The 22,058-nt window shown below is 45.0% G+C and overlaps 1 protein-coding gene across 3 annotated transcripts in view; it reads left to right on the top strand.

Annotated features, from left to right (window-relative positions):
- The window catches only part of Prmt7 (protein arginine methyltransferase 7), a 35,552-nt gene extending 13,997 nt beyond the window's left edge, over nucleotides 1–21,555 (top strand). For all 3 annotated transcript variants that reach the window (XM_070004725.1, XM_070004727.1, XM_070004726.1), the window contains 13 exons: nucleotides 3,908–4,020; nucleotides 6,060–6,301; nucleotides 6,479–6,659; nucleotides 8,617–8,744; nucleotides 9,067–9,202; nucleotides 9,978–10,061; nucleotides 10,814–10,861; nucleotides 11,636–11,725; nucleotides 15,508–15,669; nucleotides 17,033–17,107; nucleotides 20,136–20,296; nucleotides 21,052–21,148; nucleotides 21,340–21,555. In XM_070004725.1, coding sequence (XP_069860826.1) covers nucleotides 3,908–4,020; nucleotides 6,060–6,301; nucleotides 6,479–6,659; nucleotides 8,617–8,744; nucleotides 9,067–9,202; nucleotides 9,978–10,061; nucleotides 10,814–10,861; nucleotides 11,636–11,725; nucleotides 15,508–15,669; nucleotides 17,033–17,107; nucleotides 20,136–20,296; nucleotides 21,052–21,148; nucleotides 21,340–21,510 — 1,688 coding nt within the window. In that variant the 3' untranslated portion in view covers nucleotides 21,511–21,555. The remainder of the gene's footprint in view (nucleotides 1–3,907; nucleotides 4,021–6,059; nucleotides 6,302–6,478; nucleotides 6,660–8,616; nucleotides 8,745–9,066; nucleotides 9,203–9,977; nucleotides 10,062–10,813; nucleotides 10,862–11,635; nucleotides 11,726–15,507; nucleotides 15,670–17,032; nucleotides 17,108–20,135; nucleotides 20,297–21,051; nucleotides 21,149–21,339) is intronic.
- Nucleotides 21,556–22,058: the final 503 nt, after the last annotated feature.

The following is a 22,058-nucleotide window of genomic DNA, read 5'->3' as shown; positions in this document are numbered from 1 at the left end:
CTCTACCACTTTGAAACACAGTACCACATTTGATTTTCTTTTTCTTTTTCTTTTTTTTTTTTGTCGGTTGTGGGGTTTGAACTCTGGGCCTGGGGGCTGTCCCTCAGCTCTTTGGCTCAAGCCACAGCACCACTTCCAGTTTTCTGAGTGCAGCCACATTTGGTTTTCTAGTGGTTAATTGGAGATGAGTCTCACAGACTTTCCTTCCCTAACTGGCTTTGAACTGTGATGCTCAGCTCTCAGCTAGATCTTATTCTCCTGAGTAGCTAGGATTACAAGCAGGAGCCACCAGTGCCGGGCAGACTTTGTTACTAATTGTCCATCTCAACATACAGCTTTCTTGTTGCCAAGTTGGGTGTCTTCCTCTGTTTCTCTTTCTAGTTTTTGCAGCATTGGTACTTGTCTGCCACTTAGTCCTTCCTGATACTTTATCTTAGTGATGTCTCCCAATACTCGTTGTCCTTTGTTACTTTTTTGTCCCAATGTGTATTCTCCAAGGTTCTGTTGTCATTCTTCCTTAGAAATGCCATTTAAGTTTATGGTCTTTTTCCCAGAGATGGATTGCACAGAACAGATATAGCAGCTCTTACCCATTCATGTGGCACACGTGGGTAAACTGCTCTTCTCCAGACCTCTTTTCATTGTTCCCTCACAATGCTAAATGCCAGGCTCCCATGAAGTATTTATTAAAATTCACTGGGTCATAAAGCTTTATTTTCATTTTAATGAAGCAGTTTTGGATCATATATCATTTTTATGTTGCATAATTAGCTTAAAGATTATTCAGGAGGTAGAACTGGCAGGGCTTGGTGATTGATTGGCTGCAGGATAACGGGGGAGGAATCAAGGATTCTGCTGGTATCTGTTCTCCATTCATGGGGTACTAGGCATTGGAGTAAGGTAGTGAACAGGGTACCTGTTCTGGAGTTACTAGTAAATGGTATTTTCTTACAGTATGACTGAGACTGTTGTTTGGTGAGACAGGAGCAAGTGTGCAGCAGTGAGGTGGGATTCCAGGCTTACGTATTTATGCTTGAGATAATCAGCATTGTGACAGGACATTAGGATGGGCAGGGCCCCTTAACGTACTGGTCCCTGTGCCAGTTTCTTCTTCTTTTTTTTTCCTGGATATTGAGGCTTAACCTCAGACTGAGCTTTTGCCCAGTCAGCTTTTCTGTTCATAGCTGGTGCTCTGCCACTTGAGCCACACCTTCACTTCTTTGGTTTTTGTTTGCTTTGTTTTGTTTGCTGGCCAATTGGAGTTAAGAGTCTCTCTGATTTGTCCGCCTGGGATTGGTACAAAACAGAGATTCTCAGATCTTCCTGAGTAGCTAGGATTGTAAGTGTGAGCCACTGGTTTTGGCTTGAAGTTTGTTAACATCTGTTTTACTTCATGTTAGTATACCATCACAGGAGGCAGAATTCATTTGTCCTTCTTGCCCTTTACCATCCATCCCCCTTTTACAGATGAGACATTTGATGGTGTGAACTAAGGGCTCAAGGTTAGAAAGACAGATCCAGATCAGATTTATAGGACTATAGGCTTAAGCTCTCCCCACTATACCCATCTCAGAACTGTATTTCAGATGTCTGTGTTTTTTTGTTTGTTTTTTGTTTTTTAGTACTGGAGTTTCAATTCAGAAATTTGTACTTGCTAGCAAGTAGAGGTATGCCTCCAATCTTTTTTGCTCTTGTTATATTTGAAATAGGATCCGCTTTATGCCTTGGCCACCCTGGATTGTAGTCCATTTATATTTCCCACCATAGCTGGGTAGACAGATTTTTACCACCACATTCAGTTTTTTCTGTTGAGATGAGGTTTCATGAACTTTTTGCAGGGCTGGCCTAGAACCCTGATACTCATTATCTCAACCTCTTAAGTAGCTAGTATTACAGGCATGAGCTGCTAGCTCTTGTCCTTTTATGAACTATTTTGATACTTCTAGCATCATCTGTCAGATTTGTCTTCTTGTAAGGAAGATGAGTGGATTTTGTCAAATTATAATTTATGAGCCATTAGAAATGTTTACAATAATTCTTTATGATGAATAGCTCCTTCCAAAGTCTATTTTGTTTTTCTTGGTTCATTAAAAGTTTTAATTATAGAAGTAACTTATTACAGAGGTTTAGAAAACATTTAACAAAAGAATTCTCCAAAGTCTTACTTTATTAAAGCAGATGGTTCTGGGGAGATTACTTGGTAGCAAGACACCAACTTAATTAGGAGGATTTAATAGAAAGACTCTGGGGAATTCTAAATCATGAGTCTCAATTTTAGTCATGCAGCTAAGTGACTGGAAGATTATCAGACAACTCCTCACTTTGGGTGTGTTTGTGTTTGTGTGTGTGTGCGTGTGCGTGCACATGCCAGCCAGTGTGTACCAGTGCTAGAGCTTGAACTCAAGGCCTCAGTTTCTTGCTTGGCTTTTTCATCAAGACTGGGTTCTACCACTTTAATTAGAGCTCCACGTACTGCTATTTACTGGTTAATTAGAGGAAATAAGAGTCTTGGTTTTGTCTGTCTAGGCTGGCTTCAGGTTTCAGCCTCCTGAGTAGCTAGAATTACTGGTGTGAGCCACCAGTTCCCAGCTTAACTTCCCTTTCTTGATTTGATTTTCTGTCCATCTCTGTAGTCTGGAAATATTTGGTAGTTTTTGCTCCCAAAATACTTTTTGTTGATAGAATGGAAAGATTTCTATATTTTTAACTGATTTCAATTTGAAACTGTTTCATTTTCCAGTTTATATTTTCCATCTAGTATACATTTGGGGGGCATAGTATTTCGTTTCTTATTTCTAAGTCTTCTGCACCCTAAACTTGAGCATACAGAAGAGTTAAAAGAGTGGTACAGTATATCCATTTTCTCTGACTTGTATTTGCCAGTTATCATTTGCCTGACCTTTGAACTTTTTTTTTTGGTCGGTTGTGGGGCTTGAACTCTGGGCCTGGGCGCTGTCCCTCAGCTCTTCAGCTCAAGGCGAGCATTCTACACTTGAGCTACAGTGCCACTTCAGGTTTTCTAGTGGTTTATTGGAGATAGGAGTCTCACAGTCTTTCCTGTCTGGGCTGGCTTTGAACCGTGATCCTCAGATCTCAGCCTCCTGAGTAGCTAGGATTACAGGCACGAGCCACCGTCGCCCGGCTCTGAACTTTCAATCATCCTGCCTCCACCTCCCCGGTGCTGGGATTATAGGCCTATACCACTATGATAGTATGTAGATTCTTTCATTGTTGAACCATTGGGTTCACTGGGAAATCAGTTGCAGACATAATATTTCAAATCTATGCATATGCATTTCATTTCAATATAATGATCCATTAACTGCTTCTTTTTTTTTTTTGACGGTTGTGGAACTTGAACTCAGGGCCTGGATGCTGTCCCTGAGCTTTTTTTGCTCTAGGCTCAAGGTTAATGCTCAAACACTTTGAGTCACAGACCCACTTCCAGTTTTTTGGTGTTTAATTAGAGATAAGAGTCTCATGGACTTTCCTCCTGAGTCTGGCTTTGAATGTGATCCTGAAATCTCAGCTTCTTGAGTAGCTAGGATTACAGACATGAGCTACCAGCAGCACCTGGCTTTCTTTTTTTTTTTTTTGTCGGTCGTGGGGCTTGAACTCTGGGCCTGGGCGCTGTCCTTCAGCTCTTCAGCTCAAGGCGAGCGCTCTACCACTTGAGCTACAGAGCCACTTCCGGTTTTCTGGTGGTTTATTGGAGATAGGAGTCTCACGGTCTCTCCTGCCCGGGCTGGCTTTGAACCGCGATCCTCAGATCTCAGCCTCCTGAGTAGCTAGGATTACAGGCGTGAGCCACCAGCGCCCGGCCTGGCTTTCTTATCTTTTACATATTTACTATGACTACTTTTCCTATTCTGTTCCTTGCTTTGATTCTGTTCTGTTGTGTTTTCAGATGGTGACATGCCGTGCCGTGCCAATATCCTGGTCACAGAGCTGTTTGACACAGAACTGATTGGGGAGGGAGCACTTCCATCCTATGAACATGCACACAGATATCTGGTGCAGGTAAGCTGTTGCACACATTGCTTATTGCTATACCATGGTCAGCACAGACATTAGTACCTACCTCTCTGTATACTCTGGGATGCCCCTCAATCCTGGGAGGAATGTGGCTCAGGTGGCAAGGTGTGCTGATGTAGATAAGCCCTGTGCTTGTCATTTCTAGTGGTAATGGCTATAAGTACTTTCCTTCCCTGCTGGGTCTCCTGGGCCTGGTATATAGAGGATGCAGAATGAGTGAGTAAATGAATAAATGAATGAGTGAAAGAAGGAGCTCAAGCCATAGCCAAATAGGGAAGAGTTGTCAGCAGTGCTTGTTAAAACTAGTAGGTCAGAGCTGGGCGCTGGTGGCTCACGCCTGTAATCCTAGCTACTCAGGAGGCTGAGATCTGAGGATTGCGGTTCAAAGCCAGCCCGGGCAGGAGAGACCGTGAGACTCCTATCTCCAATAAACCACCAGAAAACCGGAAGTGGCGCTGTAGCTCAAGTGGTAGAGTGCTCGCCTTGAGCTGAAGAGCTGAGGGACAGCACCCAGGCCCAGAGTTCAAGCCCCACGGCCGACCAAAAAAAAAAAAAAAAGGTCAGGGTGGCAGCTCTCTATTGGGCATTGCAGTGAGGAGATTCTGGTTCTTGTATATGAGCAAGAGCTGAGCTGAATGGACACTAAACCTGGGACCAGAATTGCTACTTGCCAGTAAGTCCTGGACTGTCTTCCAAGATGGTATGGAAATTGGAATGATAACAGAGCATGATGATAATTCAGGCTTTTTTTTTTTTGGGTCCGGTCGTGGGACCTGAACTCTGGGCCTGGGCGCTGTCCCTCAGCTCTTCAGCTCAAGGCTAGCGCTCTACCACTTGAGCCACAGCACCACTTCCGGCTTTTTTCTTTTTTGCTTATGTGATGCTGAGGAATCAAACCCAGGGCCTCATGCATGCAAGGCAAGCACTCTACCACTGAGCCACCTTCCCAGCCCAGGCTTTTTGTTTTTGTGGACCAGCACAAAAAAAACTAGGGCTTGACCTCAAGGCCTGTATGCTGTCCCTTAGCTTCTTTGTTCAAGGCTCGCATTCTACCACTTGAGTCACAGCACCATTTCTGTCTTTTTTTTGGTAACTGGAGGTAAAAGTCTCATGTGAAACTCAGGTCTCAGTCTTGCTGAACAGCTGAGGCAGGAGAATTGGACTGCATAGCAAGAGTATTGCCACAAAAAAGGTGTAAAAATTGGTTGTGGTAGTGCATGCCTATAGCACTCGGGAGGCAGAAGCAAGGAGATTGTCAGTCTTAAGTTTTGTTTTTGTTTTTGTTTTTGTTTTTGAGTCCGGTCGTGGGGCCTGAACTCTGGGCCTGGGCACTGTCCCTCAGCTCTTCAGCTCAAGGCTAGCGCTCTACCACTTGAGCCACAGTGCCACTTCCGGCTTTTTTCTTTTTGCTTATGTGGTGCTGAGGAATCGAACCCAGGGCCTCAGGCATGCAAGGCAAGTGCTCTGCCACTGAGCTACCTTCCCAGCCCCTTAAGTTTTTCTTTAAAATGACGTGGGCACTGGGGCTGGGATGTAGCTCAGTGGCAAAGCGCTTGCCTAGCAAGTGCAACGTCCTGGGTTCGATCCCCAGTACCAAAAAAGAAAAGACAAAAAAAATACAGTTAAAAAAAAAAACAAAAAAAAAACCAAACAAAAATGACGTGGGCACTGTTCCTGAGCTTCTTTTGCTCAAGTCAAGTGTTCTACCACTTGAGCCACAGTGCCACTTCTGGCTTTTTCTGCTTATGTGGTGCTGAGGAATCGGACCCAGGGCCTCATGCATGCAAGGCAAGCACTCTACCACTGAGCCACCTTCCTAGCCCCCCACCCCAGCCCCTTTAAAAAAAAAAAATTGACTTCTGTTTTTCCTTTCCCCAAGGGCATTTGACTAAAAGCAGTCACTATCCTGATAGTGGAAAGATGTTACTAAATTTTCCTTGCCAAATGAGTAATAGATCTCTTGGCCAATAGAAATTCCTATGGGTTGGATGTCTGATTTGTTGTTGTTTTTAATACAAACTTAGGAGAATTGTGAAGCAGTGCCTCACAGAGCAACTGTCTATGCCCAGCTGGTGGAGTCCAGAAGAATGTGGTCATGGAACAAGCTGTTTCCTGTCCATGTTCAGACCAGCCTTGGGGAGCAGGTCATCGTTCCCCCCTCAGAACTAGAGAGGTGTCCTGGTGCACCTTCTGTCTACGACATTCAACTGAACCAAGTATCACCCTCTGACTTCACTGTCCTCAGTCATGTGCTGCCTATGTTCAGGTACCAAGGATCCTCCCCAGGTGCTGGTGCTTTGAGAATTGGGAAATTCTATTTATTTGGGAAGAAAACCTAAGTTCTTTGCAATTAAGTGTCATAGAGAGATCTCCTTCCATAGAAGTTTAACAGTAGAATGTGTGATATCAAATTATATGATAGTTCCTGAATATTCTTTCACAGTGTGGACTTTAGCAAGCAAGTCAGTAGCTCGGCAGCCTGCCACAGCAAACAGTTTGAACCTCTGGCATCTGGCCGAGCTCAGGTGGTTCTCTCCTGGTGGGACATTGAAATGGACCCTGAGGGGAAGATCAAGTGCACCATGGCTCCCTTTTGGGCACAGTCAGACCCAGAGGGGCTCCAGGTAAGAGGTAGTAGTAGTTGAGCATGTTTTCTTAGAGAGAAACTTTTATTATTGGGAAAAATAGCCTATAGAACTTCTGATCACAAAATTGTAGGCAGTACTATCAGTCAAAGGCAAAGAAGAATTCCTTTGAAAATGAAACAGAAATGAGGCTGGGGATATAGAATGCTTATCTAGCACACTTAAGGCCCTGGATTCTGTCCCTAGCAACACACAGACACACACACACACACACTCACACTCACTAATAAGAAGGTGCAGAGTCCCCATAACTATACAAAATAAATAAGTAGATAGATATTAAGAAACAGCCTACCTGTAGGAAGACAGACCTCTTGGTGAGTTCATGGACAGCACCACTAGTCAAAATGAGCAGCAAGCTGGGTGGCTCACGCCTGTAATCCTAGCTACTCAGGAGGCTGAGATCTGAGGATTGTGGTTCAAAGCCAGCCCAAACAGGAAAGTCTGTGAGACTTTTTTTTTTGTCAGAAATAAGGCTTGAACTTTGGGCTTGGGCACTGTCCCTGAGCTCTTCAGCTCAAAGTGAGTGCTCTGCCACTTGAGCCTCAATGTCACTTCCGGTTTTCTGGTGGTTCATTGGAGATAATAGTCTCACAGACTTTCCTGCCTGGACTGGCTTTGAACAGTGATCCTCAGATCTCAGCCTCCTGAGTAGCTAGTATTACAGGCATGAGCTGCTGGCACCCAGCCTGTGAGACTCTTATCTCCAAATAACCACCAGAAAACTGGAAGTGGCCCTGTGGCTCAAGGGTAGAGCACTTGCCTTGACTGAAGAGCTCGGGGACAGCAGCACTCAGGCCCAGTGTTCAAGCCCCATGACTGACAGAAAACAATAAATAAAAATAAAATGAACAGCATCTGGGTGCTGGTGGCTCAGTCTGTAATCCTAGCTGTTTAGGAGGCTGAGATCTGAGGATTGCAGTTCGAAGCTAGTGTGGGCAGGAAGTTCCCCGGGACTCTTATCTCCAATTAACCACCAGAAAACTAGAAGTGCTGCAGTGACTCAAAATAACAGAGTAATGGCCTTGAGCAAAAAAGCTCAGAGACAGTACCCAGGCCCTGAGTTCAAGCCCCACAACCAACAAAAAATTAAAATAAACAGCAAAGAATTCTTGGTGTATTAGTTATGCCTCTTTCCGTCATCCTGGCACAGCCACGAAGACCACTAGCCCTCCACTGGGATAATACTAGGGACTCTGAGCAATTTGGAATAGAGAGCCTTAGCCTCACTTTCTGGGCCCTCAAAACTCATCTCAGGCTAGGAAGTTGGCTCAGTGGTAGAGTGCTTGCCTTGCATGCATGAGGCCCTGGTTTCGATTCCTAAGCACCACATAAACAAAAAAAGCCAGAAGTGGCACTGTGGCTCAAGTGGTAGAGCACTAGCCTTGAGCTGAAGAGCTGAGGGACAGTGCCCAGTCCCAGAGTTCAGGTCCCACGACCTACAAAAACAACAACAACAGAAAAACTCACCTTCTCTAGCTTAGTAGAAAGTAAAAATCATGAATTACAGAAAAGGAAATAGATTATTCTTTCATGTGTCCTTATATACAGGATAAGAATAAAAAAGAAAAAGGTATATTCACAGAACTATGTATATTCACAGAACTATGTACATCACAGAATTTATGCTAGCAAAAACTGGATGTAAGCTTAGATGTAAGTTAAGTTCTTATGCAGAATACTCGCAGATATTTAAAATGTTAAGACTGTGATATAGATGAAATATTGAAAGGATTAAGCATCGACAAAAACTCCTATTTGGAAAGCAACCCAATATGGAGAGAGACCTATTAGTTATTTTTTATTTTAGCCTTCTTTAAGACAGAGTTCAGCTGGGTACCATGTCTTTGCATACTAGTGTGGCTTTGGTCCCTGGATTAGAATTGCTGCTGTTGGTACAGCTTGGTAACTCTTATCTCTCTGCTCCCCATTTCAGTGGCGGGACCACTGGATGCAATGTGTGTATTTCTTGCCACAAGAGGAGCCTGTTGTACAGGGTACAGCCCTCTGCTTGGTTGCCCACCATGATGACTACTGTGTATGGTATAGCCTTCAGAGGACCAGGTATGCCATGCCTTGGAGTAGAGGATTGAGGCTTCTTAGAAACTGCATATTGGTGTAAATTTCCCATGTACAGACTCAGAGATGGAGGTGGAGTGATACGTACCTGAATAGAATAAAATAAGAACAAAGGGTATATACTTTTGTGTATACTCAATAAGAGGCTATCATGGGTTGCTATGTCTTGTTTGGATGATAGCAAAGTCTGGATGCTATGCCTGCTTGGGAGCTGGTATTCACTAGAGACTTGTGCATGACCTCACTTACTGGCATCTTATGGTTCATGCTTAATCACTTATGTCTGCTTTTTCCTTTCTTAACCTAGCCCTGAAGAAAATGGGAAGGTCCACCAAATGCGCCCCGTGTGTGACTGCCAGGCTCATCTGCTCTGGAATCGGCCTCGGTTTGGAGAGATTAATGATCAGGACAGAACTGATCAGTATGCTCAGGCTTTGAGGACCGTAAGTATCCCATCCCAAAGACCCCAGTACTCTGCTTGTGATTTGCTAATTTTTTTTTTTTTTTTGCCAGTACTGGGACTTGAACTTGTCCTGGGCACTGTCCCTGAGCTTCTTTTTTGCTCAAGGCTAGCACTCTACCACATGAGTCACAGTGCCACTTCCAGCTTTTTCTGTTTATGTGGTACTGAGGAATGGAACCCAGGGCTTCATGCATGCTAGGCAAATACTCTGCTGCTAAACCACCTTCCCAGCCCCTCTATAAATTTTAAAATGTAAATCCAGCTAGAAAACCTTTGCTTCCTGCTGCATGTAGCAAGGGGATCCACCTGGGGAGCTTATGTGGCCTTTGCAAGGGGTCTTGGGCACCCATTGGATATGGGTATAGAAACAGTGTGCCTGGGTGTGAATGCATACATTTTTCAGGGAGAGGAAGGATCCATGCTGTCCCAAGTTCCTGTCTGAGGAGTCTGTGGTCCATAAAGTTCCCCTGCCTTTGAGGAGTCACTGAAAACATGGACAAAGAGGAAAAATGTTCTCATAGATTGGGAGGTAGATTTCTTCACGTGGGGCATTTGCTCAGCCTTCTGGTTGAATTGGGAGTTTCCTGACAGTGAGCACGGAGGGAAGAGATGAGTAGGTCAGGACTGCTTATTGCTTGAATCTAGGAGACAGACATGACAGCATGGGAGCCAAAAGGATCCATCCATGTTATGAGGAGGATGGGTTGAGGTCTGAGGCTAAGCAAACCTGTGTTGAGCCTGTTCTTTTCTTTCAGGTGCTGACCCCAGACAGCATCTGCCTCTGTGTCAGTGATGGAAGTCTACTCTCCATGCTGGCCCATCACCTTGGAGCAGAGCAGGTACTAGACACATGCCTTTTAATCAGCATCCTAAAGATAGTTTTTCTGTCTCTCTTTTGTCTGCTTGTTTCCCCCACCCCCCATTTCATATTTCGTTCGTTCGTGTGTGTGTGTGTGTGTGTGTGCGTGTGTGTGTGCGTGCGTGCGTGCGTGCGTGCGTGCGTGCGTGCGTGCGTGCGTGCGTGTGTGTGTGTGTGTGTAAGCATGCTCCAGTCCTGGGGCTTTTTTTTTTGTGGCCGTGGGGCTTGGACTGTTTTCTAGTGATTTATTGGAGATACGAGTCTCACAGACTTTCTTGCTTGGGCTGGCTTTGAACTGTAATCCTCAGATCTCAGCCTCCTGATTAGCTAGGGTTACAGGCATGAGCCTCCAGTGGTCAGCAAGGGTTTTTGTTTTTTTTTTTTAAGTGTGTATGTGCATGCTTGCCAGTCTTGGGCTTGAACTCAGGGCCTGGGCACTGTCCCTGAGCCTCTTTGTGCTGAAGGCTAACATTCTACATTTCACCCACAGGGCCACTTCTGGCTTTTTCTGTTTATGTGGTGCTGAGGAATCGAACCCAGGGCTTCATGCATGATAGGCAAGCACTCTACCACTAAGCCACATTCCCAGCTGACTTCTGTTGTTTTTTGTTTTTTTTTTAAATATTTTCATTTAAGTACAATTAATCTTCATTGATTTCATCCCTTTTTTCTTGAGGTTTTTCCATATGTTAAGTGCATCTCTGATAATTCATACCATGGTGTTCTCTTTAGGTATTTACAATTGAGAGTTCAGCAGCTTCCCATAAACTAATGAAAAGGGTAAGTGATAAATGTTACTGAATTAATAAGGGAATCAGTTACATCTTCCTTCCTGAGTCTGGGATGGGTAGTTTTGCAGCATATTGGAACCAAGGAACTGGCAGAAGTAGCCACTATATTGAAAATCCTTCCTGTGGCTCTGGCTCTTGCCTGAAGTACTGACATAGAAGCCCTTTGAACTGGAAGATGTTTATACTCTGCTTTGGTTTTCATAACTCTTCAGCTTAGACTTTCCTTCCTTCATGTAAAATCTCTTCAGCTGTAGCTCTATTCTTGGGACTAAATTTTTGTCCAGGGAGTCACTGCAAGCCCAACTGGAGAAGGCACTTCTCTGCTTGGCAGTGTTGGTTTGATTTCCTCACTGGAGGGTGATCTACTTCTACCACAACTGTAAGAAGTGCCAAGAGTCTTTTTTCATGACCTCATTCTTGGTCTATAGGAGCTGCTGGGGAGGAATTTCCACACAGCAATTAATTTGGTGCTCTTGAGCCATTTGGCTAGACAATTTAAAAGCAGAGAATGCAACTTTGAGAAGTGTTTGGTTTTCCTCTCATTTTCCTTCCTTTCTCTTCTCTTTTTCCTTCATTCCTTTCTTTCCTTTTCCTTCCCTTCCTCTCCCCTCCCCTTTCCTCTTCTTTGTATCAACCCCATGACTTCATGCACATTAGGCAGGAGCCCTGCCACTGATCTATACCCTCAGCCCAAGTTTCCCCCATCCTCCTGGACTAAAATGCTTCATTACAAATGCAGTAATCATACTACTTTCTTTCTAAGATCTTCAAGACTAACCACTTGGAAGATAAAATTAGTATCATTGAGAAACGGCCTGAGTTGCTAACTTCTTCAGACCTGGAGGGTAAAAAGGTAAGGAGTAGGGGCTTTTGGTCATTCTGGGGCCACATGAGCAGGGGGCGGCCCAGTGCTGAGGTAGCCCCAACTCCCCACTGTCCTCTAGACCTCTTGGTGTGTGATGTCCCTCAGCTAACTTACCAGCTGAAACCTTGCCACTGTGAGGATGCGTGAGGTGTTTGCAGAGAGAGGGCCATCAAGCACAAAACTGTTCCTCTGAACTCAGGCTCATCTATCCCCACTTTTTCCTTCATAGCACCCTGCTTCACTTCCTGTTCACATCATGTCCTACCACAGCTGCTCTTGCAGCCCCCAGAACTGCTCCTACCAGAGACCTTGGGTTACTAAGCATTTATGTCGGGCTACTTGTCCCAGGTTTTCTTTGTTCTTTCCTTTCTGGTGCTTCGTTCTCAGTCTCTTTCATGTTTGTCTCCTTCCACTCAGTTCTACCATCTTGTCCTTCCTCTATGTATAGTTATCACAGTTATAATCCAGTTTTAGAATATTTCTACCAAACTCCTGGGAACCTATTTTTATAGCCAGCTAATGCAGTGTACCCATCCCCTGAACGCAGGCAGCTGTTCTTCTGCCTCCATACAATTGCCATTTCTGAGCATTTTACAAAAGTAAAATGCTGTAATTTTTTTTTTTTTTGGGGGGGGGGGTCCGGTCATGGGGCCTGAACTCTGGTCTGGGCGCTGTCCCTCAGCTCTTCAGCTCAAGACTAGTGCTCTGCCACTTGAGCCAAAGAGCTGCTTCCAGCTTTTTACTTTTTGCATATGTGGTGCTGAGGAATCGAACCCAGGGCCTCAGGCATGCAAGGCAAGCACTCTACCACTGAGCCACCTTCCCAGCCTATTTTGTTCCTTTTTAATGCTAAATAATATTCCATAATATCAGTTTGCCAAGTTTGATATATCTGTCTACTGTTCCCATTTTTGGGCTAGTTTGAATATTTTTGCTATGAATACTGGCATATAAATCTTTGTGGACTGTTTTCAGTTCTTTTAGGAAGATTCCTAGGCATGGAATTGCTGGGCTATGGTAATTATATTTAAGAAACTGCTAAAGTGTCATTCTGGGTGGCCACATCAAACATCCCCCATCAGTATGTATGAGGGCTTGTTTCTTGATGTCCTTACCAACACTTGCTACATTTTCTCTTCTTCAATATAGCCATTGCAGTGGGTGTGCAGGGATCTCATTCCAGTTTTAATTTGTATTTATCTGATGATTAATAATGTTGATGTGCTTATTAGGTCTTGTGTTATGAAATGCCTATTCAAGTCTCTTGCCCATTTATAATGATGCTTTTTAAAGTAAAGAGCTCTATAATATAATCCATATACAACTTTCTCATTTGAAGTATTCAATTCATTAGATTTTAGTATATACATAGGGTATAAGTATAACCAGATCATTTCTAGAACATTTTTTTCCTAGAACACTTTTCCAAGGCTCTCTATTACCATTAATGGTTGCTCTATTTGTCTCTAATCTTTCTAGCCCTAAAGCAATCACTAGTCTATTTGAATTTACCTATTTTGAACAAAGCATGCAAAGGGGAATATATATATATATATATATATATATATACACACACACACACACACACACACATGCATATATATATGTTTATGTAGATATTGACCTTTGCGTTTGACTTCTTTCACTTTGTGTACTACTTTCAAGGATCATCCATATTGTAACACAATTCAGTACTTCATTCCTTATTGTACTAGGAATTGAATTCAGTGTTTTGAGTTTACTAGGCAGTCACTATACCACTTGAGCCACAATCCTTGTTCTTATGTTTTTAGTTTTTTTTTTTTTTTTAGATGCAGTGGGAGCTTGTGCTAAAGTTGAACTGGCCTCTGTGTGTGTGTGTGTGTGTGTGTGTGTGTGCGTGTGTGTGTGTGTGTGTGTGTGCGTGTGTGTGTGCGTGCGTGCGCGTGTGCGTGTGCGCGCGCGCACATGCGTGCGTGCGTGTGTGCATGTGCACGCATGCTGCTATGGGGTTGAACTCGGAACCTAGGCACCATCCTTTGGCTTTTTCATTCAAGGCTGGCACTTTACAACTTGAGTAACAACTCTCCTTTCAGATTTTTAGTGGTTAATTGGAGATAAGAGTCTCACCGACTTTCCTGCCCAATTTGAATTTGAATGGTGATTTTCAGATCTCAACCTCCTGAGTATGTAGGATTATAGGCATGAGAGAGCCGTTAGTGTCTGGCCCAAGTAGCTGGGATTATAAAGAGAGTATGCCATAATGCCTGACCTACTTCTTCTCTTTATTGCTGGACTATAGTCTATTGTGTGGATATTCTGTATTTTATTTATTCATATATTAATTGGTGAACATTTGTATTATCTTCACCTTATGGTTCTAATGAGTAGTGGCATTCGGAACATTCAGATACAAGTTTAGATATCTTCTTAGATCTCTAGATGTCTTCTTAGATATCCTAATTTCATGAGGGTTTAGAAGATAATTAAATTTGTAAGCCATTTCTTTTTTTTTTTTTTGTCGGTTGTGGGGCTTGAACTCTGGGCCTGAGCACTGTCCTTCAGCTCTTCAGCTCAAGGCGAGCGCTCTACCACTTGAGCTACAGCGCCACTTCCGGTTTTCTGGTGGTTTATTGGAGATAGGAGTCTCACGGTCTTTCCTGCCCGGGCTGGCTTTGAACCACAATCCTCAGATCTCAGCCTCCTGAGTAGCTAGGATTATAGGCGTGAGCCACCAGCGCCCGGCTTTGTAAGCCATTTCTATGATATTGGCTTGATACTAGATCCCTATTGAGTAGAAGTAGTGAGAGGAGGCATTTGTACAGGGGTGAGCATGAGGGAAGTACTCAAGACTGACTTTGCTCTTCTGGTGTTTCTACTTCTCCATTCCCAGCTCTGGGGAGTCTTGTCAGAGTCTCCTTGGCTTTCTCTCCTCCCTTTGTACAGCTATATCCTCCCACCACTGGATTGAATGTTACAGAAGCTTTCTCCTATGTAGCAGGTAGTCCCCAGCTCCACCCTTAGAACTTTCCCTACATACGTTATAGTCCTCAGAAGGATCTTTTACAATATAGTACTTACTTTAAACCCTGGCAAACTCCTTCCTCCAGAGTGAGTTGAGCCACCTTAGCCTGTCATCAGTTGCCTTTGAGTGATCGGCTCCTGCTTGCATCTCTGACCTCCCCCTCAAATTTATGTCCTCTGCACCCTCTCCTGACAAACTCCAGGAAGGTCTTGCTTCTGCTTATACCTTTTATTTATTTATTTATTCTTTATCTCATCACTCTGGCTTTTGATTCATCATCATGCATCTGTTTTTTCAGCAATGATTACTAAACATCTGCCCTACCTGGCATTGTTCTGGGTGTTGGGTGCCAGCAATATCATTCTGCCAATATGTTTCCTATAGAGTCCTTAAACCTAGTAACAGGGACAGTGCATCCAATCTTAATAAATGGGTGATGCAGCTTTAAATGGAGCTGGGAAAGATACCATCCTAGAAGCTTTCCTGGGGTACATCATGATCTCTGGAGCTCTACATGCCCCTTCCTTGCTCCTGTCACATGAAGATAGTTTCTACTCATCTTTTGTTCTTCACTCCTGAGAGCAGTACTCTATCTTTCTCTTGTTTATATCTTCAGGGGCTGGTACAGACCTGGCATGCATTGTTGACTGATTGACTGACTGAATGGCCTGTTCCTTCCATGTTCTTGTGAAATTGCTGATCTGCCCTTCACTTGTCAGTTGAGCACTTCAGACTCCTGAGTCCTGCTTCCTGCTCTGGTCACCAGGTCTCTCTCCTCTTGGGTGAACCCTTCTTCACCACCAGCCTTCTGCCATGGCACAACTTGTACTTCTGGTATGTCCGCACTGCCGTGGACCAGCACCTGGAGCCTGATGCTGTGGTGATGCCTCAGGCTGCCTCACTGTACGCCATGATTGTGGAGTTTAAGGTAGGCCACCCAGAGGGCTTTGCAAAAACTAGCAACAACCAAGCAAGAGGAGGGTGGGAGATGTGTGTTTTTACATACACCTTGGGTGCAGGTGGAACAACGTGGGCTCTTTTTCTATCAGTGCACTGTGGAGCTGAATAGAGGCAGCTTATGTCTTTCAAAAGAAGTAATTTGACATATGAAATAGAAATAGCCATGTGTTGTCATTTTACAATTGTAGCTTATCAGAATAATTAAAAAAATATAAATTAAGCATTTCAGAAGACACATGCTGTGCAGCTTGCTCTGCTCTCGTTAAGAGCTGAGGCTCTGGTTGTTAAAGTGTTCAGAGATGGGAGTCAACTTCTTTATTCAGGAAGCAACTTAAAAGCTTCCTTTTAATTTTCTCATCAAAGCAGAACCACAGTCACAAAGTCTTTTGAGAAAAGGCTTTTTTTTTTAAAAGGCTATTGAAATGCTTTTAAACCTAAAATGTAGAATGGGTTGCACTTGATAATTTCTTTATAAAAATGGCTCTATAATCCTAGCACTTGGGAGACTGAAACAGGAAGATTATGAGTTTGAGGTTTAGCGTGGCTTACGTAGTGAATTTAGGCCATTCTGGACCCTAGGCCAGCCTGAAAGCAAGTGACTCTATCACTTGTTTTCTGGGCATTTTTTCAGTATTATTTATCTGGTCAAGTTTCTATAGTAATTCTACTTCTCATAGCCAGAGAAGGACTGTAGAGAAGGACACTCGCCTCAGGTATATGCATATGTTCCAGGAGATAGAGAAAAAAGAAGTGGGGTTGGCCAGAGCATGCTTCTTGGTCTGTTCCTCTCCATGTCTCAATCTCTGTTTGCAGACACTAGCTTTGGAATGGTATCTGGAAATGGTCTGGACAGCAAGCACAAAATTGTTCCTCTAAAATCTCCGGTTGATTGTCGCCTTAGAGGCGAGGATATTTTGACATTCCAATTTGTTATAGAAACACTGGCTTTGTGATTTCTTTTTTTTTTTTTTTTTTTTGGGGGGGGGGTCTGGTTGGGGGGACCTGAACTCTGGGACTGGGCGCTATCCCTCAGCTCTTCAGCTCGAGGCCAGCGCTCTACCTTGAGCCACAGCGCCACTTCCGGCTTTTTTCTTTTTGCTTATGTGGTACTGAGGAATCAAACCCAGGGCCTCATGCATGCAAGGCAAACGCTCTACCACTGAGCCACCTTCCCAGCCCCTGGCTTTGTGATTTCTGCATCTTAAGTTTCAATTGTACAGAAATAGCAAGATATACTCCCTGGTTCTTGCTGGCCTCCTAATTTTTTTGTTGTTCTTATTGCCTCACTTCCTTGTGGCTCTGATGGTTATAGAGTTCTTCCTTCTCCACAGGACCTGTGGCGGATCCGGAGCCCCTGTGGTGATTGTGAAGGCTTTGATGTACACATCATGGATGACATGATTAAGGTCGGCAGGTCCATGGTTCTGAGCATTGTCTTACCTACCCTTTCTACATGACTACAGGCAGGCCTCACTGGTGTTGCTGTTTTTCTCTGTCTAGCATGAATGTTAATCTGGATACAATGTGGAACCAGATGTCTGTTTTTAGGCTCATTCTTGACCCCATGCTGGAATCTCTGAATCAGAATTCAGCCAGGGCTGGGTGCTGGTGGCTCATAGCTACTTCTGAGATCTAAGGATCACAGTTTGAAGCCAGCCCAGGCAGAAAAGTCCCTGAGACTATATCTCCAACTAACAAAAGTGCCAGACTGATGACTCAAGTGGTAGAGTACCAGCTGAGTAAAAAAGCTGAACAAGAACACAAGGCCCGAGTTTGAGCCCTAATACTAGCCCTAAAAAGAAAAACAGAAGAATTCAGCTAAAACTTGAGTGTCACCACACCATTAGAACTGCCTTTGCCAGTGCTAGCAGCTTGTTTTCTGTTAGAACAACCTTTCTACAAGATAATGTGGTCACCTTCTATGGCAATCATTTTCATTCTGAGCACTCTGTCCAATAGGAGAGTGCTGGGGAAGGATGTATAAGGAGGGCCTTACAGGGTTATTTATGTAACATGTTGACAATTCCATGGGTGTCAAACAGAAGTCGGTAACCACCCAGAGCTGCATATCCCAGAACTCAGGGCAGTCATGACAGCAACAGTGATGTGAAAATTGAGATGGAGAGAGTCATGGTAGGTCCTCATAAGTAGGACAGGGCAGAAGGGTGTGGGGTCATTTTTATGACAAAATCTACAGAGAGAGAGGAAGAAGAGAAAAAAAGAGAAGAGAGAAATCATGAACACTACAGTGCTAACTCTGCATTTAAGAAATGGCAATTATGGGCTAGGAAGGTGGCTCAGTGGTAGAGTGCTTAACTTGCATGCATGAGGCCTGGGTTTGATTCCTCAGCACCACATAATCAGAAAAAGCCGGAAGTGGGCACTGTGGCTCAAGTGGTAGAGCGCTAGCCTTGAGCTGAAGAGCTGAGGGACAGCACCCAGGCCCAGAGTTTAAGCTCCATGACTGACCAAAAAACCAAACCAAAACAAATGAACAATTTAACAATTAACTCCCACCCCTTGCTTTTCTTTCAGTTCATGTTTTTTTCTGTGTGAACCTAAATTGTGAGTAAACCTTTAAAAAAAAATTTGAACTCAGGGCTTCACACACTTGCTAGGCAGGCACTTTACCACTTGAGCTATGACTAACCCTTTTGGTTTTGGTTATTTTTGAGATAAGATTTTTTTGCTTGGGCTGTTCTGGACCACAGTCTTCCTATTTGTACTTCCTGCTATTGCTGGGAAGACAAGCATGTACTGTTACATACTTTTTCCATTGAGTTTGGGTCTTACGAGATTTTCTGCCCGGGCAGTCTGAAACCATGATCTTCCTGACCTTAATGTCTTGTGTAGCTGGGATAACAGATATGTGCTATGGTGCCCACCTATAGTTTTAATATGGCTCGTGTATATTTTCTTTCTTTCTTTCTTTTTTTTTTTTTTTTTTTTTTTGGGTCCAGTCGTGGGGCCTGAACTCTGGGCCTGGGCACTGTCCCTCAGCTCTTCAGCTCAAGGCTAGTGCTCTACCACTTGAGCCACAGCGCCACTTCCAGCTTTTTCTGCTTATGTGTGCTGAGGAATCAAATCTAGGGCCTCATGCATGCAAGGAAAGCACTCTACCACTGAGCCACCTTCCCAGCCCCTTGTGTATATTTTCTGTTTGTATCTCATTTTTCCCTGGTAGGCCACTGAGTATCCATGTCTCTAGAAATGTCCTATGTGCTGAGGTTCTGCTCTGAGTACCTCTTCTTAAGCTCCTTCTTAGGCACCTTTTTTTTGTTGGTGGTGGTGGTTGAGGCTTGAACTCAGGGCCTGAATGCTGTCCCTGAAATCTTTTGCTCAAGGTTAGCACTCTACCAGTTTGAGTCACAGCACCACTTATGGTTTTTCTGGTGGTTAATTGGAGATAAGAGACTCAGGGACTTTCTGCATGGGCTGGCTTTGAACCCTGATTCTCAGATCAGCCTCCTGAGTAGCTAGCATTACAAGCGTGAGCCACCAGCACCTGCCTTCCTGGGCATCTTTTATCTCTTGCTCCTATCATTGCAAATCTGGTGCCAGCCTCATTATCAATGTCTGTTCTCTTCTGAGCACAGAACAGATAGTTAAGATCAGTAAATATTTCTTACAGCTGAGTGTTGTCAGGCCACTTGATATTCATGCTGCCCCAGTTGTACCTGTCCCATAGCTACCTCTAGATCAGCTCCTACTACTGCTCCCAGACCAGGCGTCCTCCCTGCCAGTCCTGTTTTTACTTTTAGTTGGTTGTCAGGTTTCCAGGAGCTGCCAGTCCAGGTTTGTGCTCTCACTGCTACCAACCAAATCAGGTCTCTCTAGTCCGTAGTCTCCTGTCCAAGGAAACACGTAGCTCCTAAATCTGGCCATGTGTCCACTACAGAAAAGTCCTCCTTACCTTACAGTCACCCTGAGCTACCCCAGCCGCCTCTACCTGCTTTGCTTTTGTCCATCTCTTAGCCCTTCTGTTTATTCCTATTTGACCTTAGGACCTATAAGACCCTGCCTACAGTCACTTCCTCCAGGTAGCTTCTCTATCCTGCTTCTGCCTACCACAGCCCCACTTTCAACTAATGTGTCTCTGTTCTTCCCCATGCTGAGCTTGCTTATTTACATGGCTGTCTTTCCCTAGCCTTTAAGAAGGGATGTATGACTGTAATGTCAGTATCAGCAGGTGGGGGTGTGTGTCCAGTTCCTGCATGATTTCACCTTTTATAGATGTCTGGTCCTCAGAACCATTATCTCCCCCGTTTAAAAAGCAAGGCTTAGGCCACTGAGAAAGAGTGGTAGAAGGTGAAGCTGTTTCACAGAATGATCACATGGCCTTCCCTTCCCTGGGTGACTTGGGCCACAGGGTGAATTTCCCCTGGCTGGCTCCAGTGCATCTTTACAGACTTTCAAATCCCCTCCTTTTCTCAGAGGGCCCTGGATTTCCGGGAGAGCAAGGAAGCGGAACCCCACCCACTGTGGGAGTACCCCTGTCGCAGCCTCTCTGTGCCCGAGCGGATCCTGACCTTCAATTTTCAGCAGCCTGTCCCCCAGCAGTCTGTGCGTGCTGAGGGCTGCTTGGAGCTGAGGAAGTGAGTGAATGGACGCTCTGGAGGTGGGGGCTGGGGTGAAGAACTGGGAGGAGGTACCAGCCATGCAGGACACTTCCTCTGCTCCACTCGGTGACTTCATGTCCTCATCTTTTCTATACTTGCTTTGTGGCACATCCCACAGCCTCAGGGCATGTGTAAGGAAGGGCCCCCCATCTGAGACCTCTTTACTGGATTATCGCTGCAGAGAAATGTGAGCTCAGTTATTTACCCATTGGCCCATTTTTTCCCCTCGTCTCTTGGGATTAAAGTAGGTTAGGATTGGTGAAGGCTGTTTGCCACAAGGCATGGGAGACACTCTCCCAACGCTAGCTCTCTTCACAGAGGAACATGGGCTCCTCCTATCCTAGTGGAGACCATGAGCCTCGGGCTCTGGACTGGGGGCAGATGTTACTGCCGCCTGGGCTGTTTTCTAGCATCTCTTCAGTGCCAGGGCTCTATTCTGCCTTCCTGGACCTCAGCCTGTGGGAACTGACCCTGCAGCTTCACAGGTCTGCCCCAGGGTTTACTCTGAGGGCCTAGCCAGGCTGCAAGGAATGACTGGGCTTCTGATGAGCTGTGGCTGCTCTTCCTCAGTCTTGTCTATGTGGACTTGGTTAGCTGGGATGTAGAGTGTTAGGAGTGTTCAACTGGAGGAGGGCAGTAATGAAGACCAGAAGTTTTAGGAAAGCTGAGGGAAGGCCAACTGGGACTGCCCATCTCTGTGTGCCTGTCTCTGATCCAACACTTCCTCCCAGGCCTGGGAAGAGCCATGGGGCTGTTCTGTGGATGGAATACCACCTGACGCCGGACAGCACAGTCAGCACTGGCCTCCTGGAGCCTGTGGAAGACAAGGTAGTACACTGGGACTATTTTGTGCTGATTCCAAAGCAGGTACAGCCTGCCTGTGCTCTGTGTATTCCTGTCCTGTGTCCTTTAGGCCACAAGATGACTTTTGTGACCTAGGGTCACTTGGCCCAACACTGGACAGGAAGTGACACAGATGCCAGGAACTCTTACCAGTCTTCTTGATGCTTGTCCTACAGGGGGACTGTTGCTGGAACCCCCATTGCAAGCAGGCCGTGTACTTCCTTAGCACCACCCTGGATCCTAGAGTGCCGCTGGATGGCCCTCAGACAGTCAGCTATGCGGTGGAGTTTCACCCTCACACTGGAGATGTCACCATGGAGTTCAGGCTCACTCACACTCTGGTCTGACACCCCCAATCCTCGAATTGAGAAATAAAGGCTATGGGCTCTGAATGGGTTGTGGCTAACTAGGGAGACAAGCCAAGGCAGTTTTCTCCTTCCAGGGACCTGCTTGGCCTCTGCACAGAAGAATCCTCTTCTGTCTTTGCGTTTTTGCACTGCTGGCTTCTACTTCTAGGTGTGACAGACAGTGTGGCCTATGACTGATTTGGAGCTCTGGAGGGACCAGGGTGACCCCTCTGCTTGTGGTTCTGAGGGTTTGGAAGACTCTAGGCAGTGATACCCACTACTGTACCATTAAGGGAACAGAGGCATAGTCCCGGCTGGGGTGGGGATGGGCTGCTTGCTTAGCTGGGCAGTGCAGCTATCACTGCATGCATGCCTGGCATGGCTATCTTTTTTTTTTTTTTTTTTTTTTTGGTGCCTGTCCTGGGGCTTGAACTCAGGGGCCTGGGCACTGGCTAAGCTTTTTTGTTCAAGGCTCGTCTCTACCATTTGAGCCATGGCTCCACTTCTGGCTTTTTGGTGGTTAATTGAAGATGAGTCTCTTGGATTTT

This window comes from Dipodomys merriami, unplaced genomic scaffold (genome assembly GCF_024711535.1).
Source record: "Dipodomys merriami isolate MVZ:Mamm:240054 unplaced genomic scaffold, mDipMer1.0.p SCAF_64, whole genome shotgun sequence".
NCBI classification, from domain to species: domain Eukaryota; kingdom Metazoa; phylum Chordata; class Mammalia; order Rodentia; family Heteromyidae; genus Dipodomys; species Dipodomys merriami.
The sequence above is the reverse complement of the archived record's forward strand: the minus strand, read 5'-3'. Positions and strand labels throughout refer to the sequence as shown.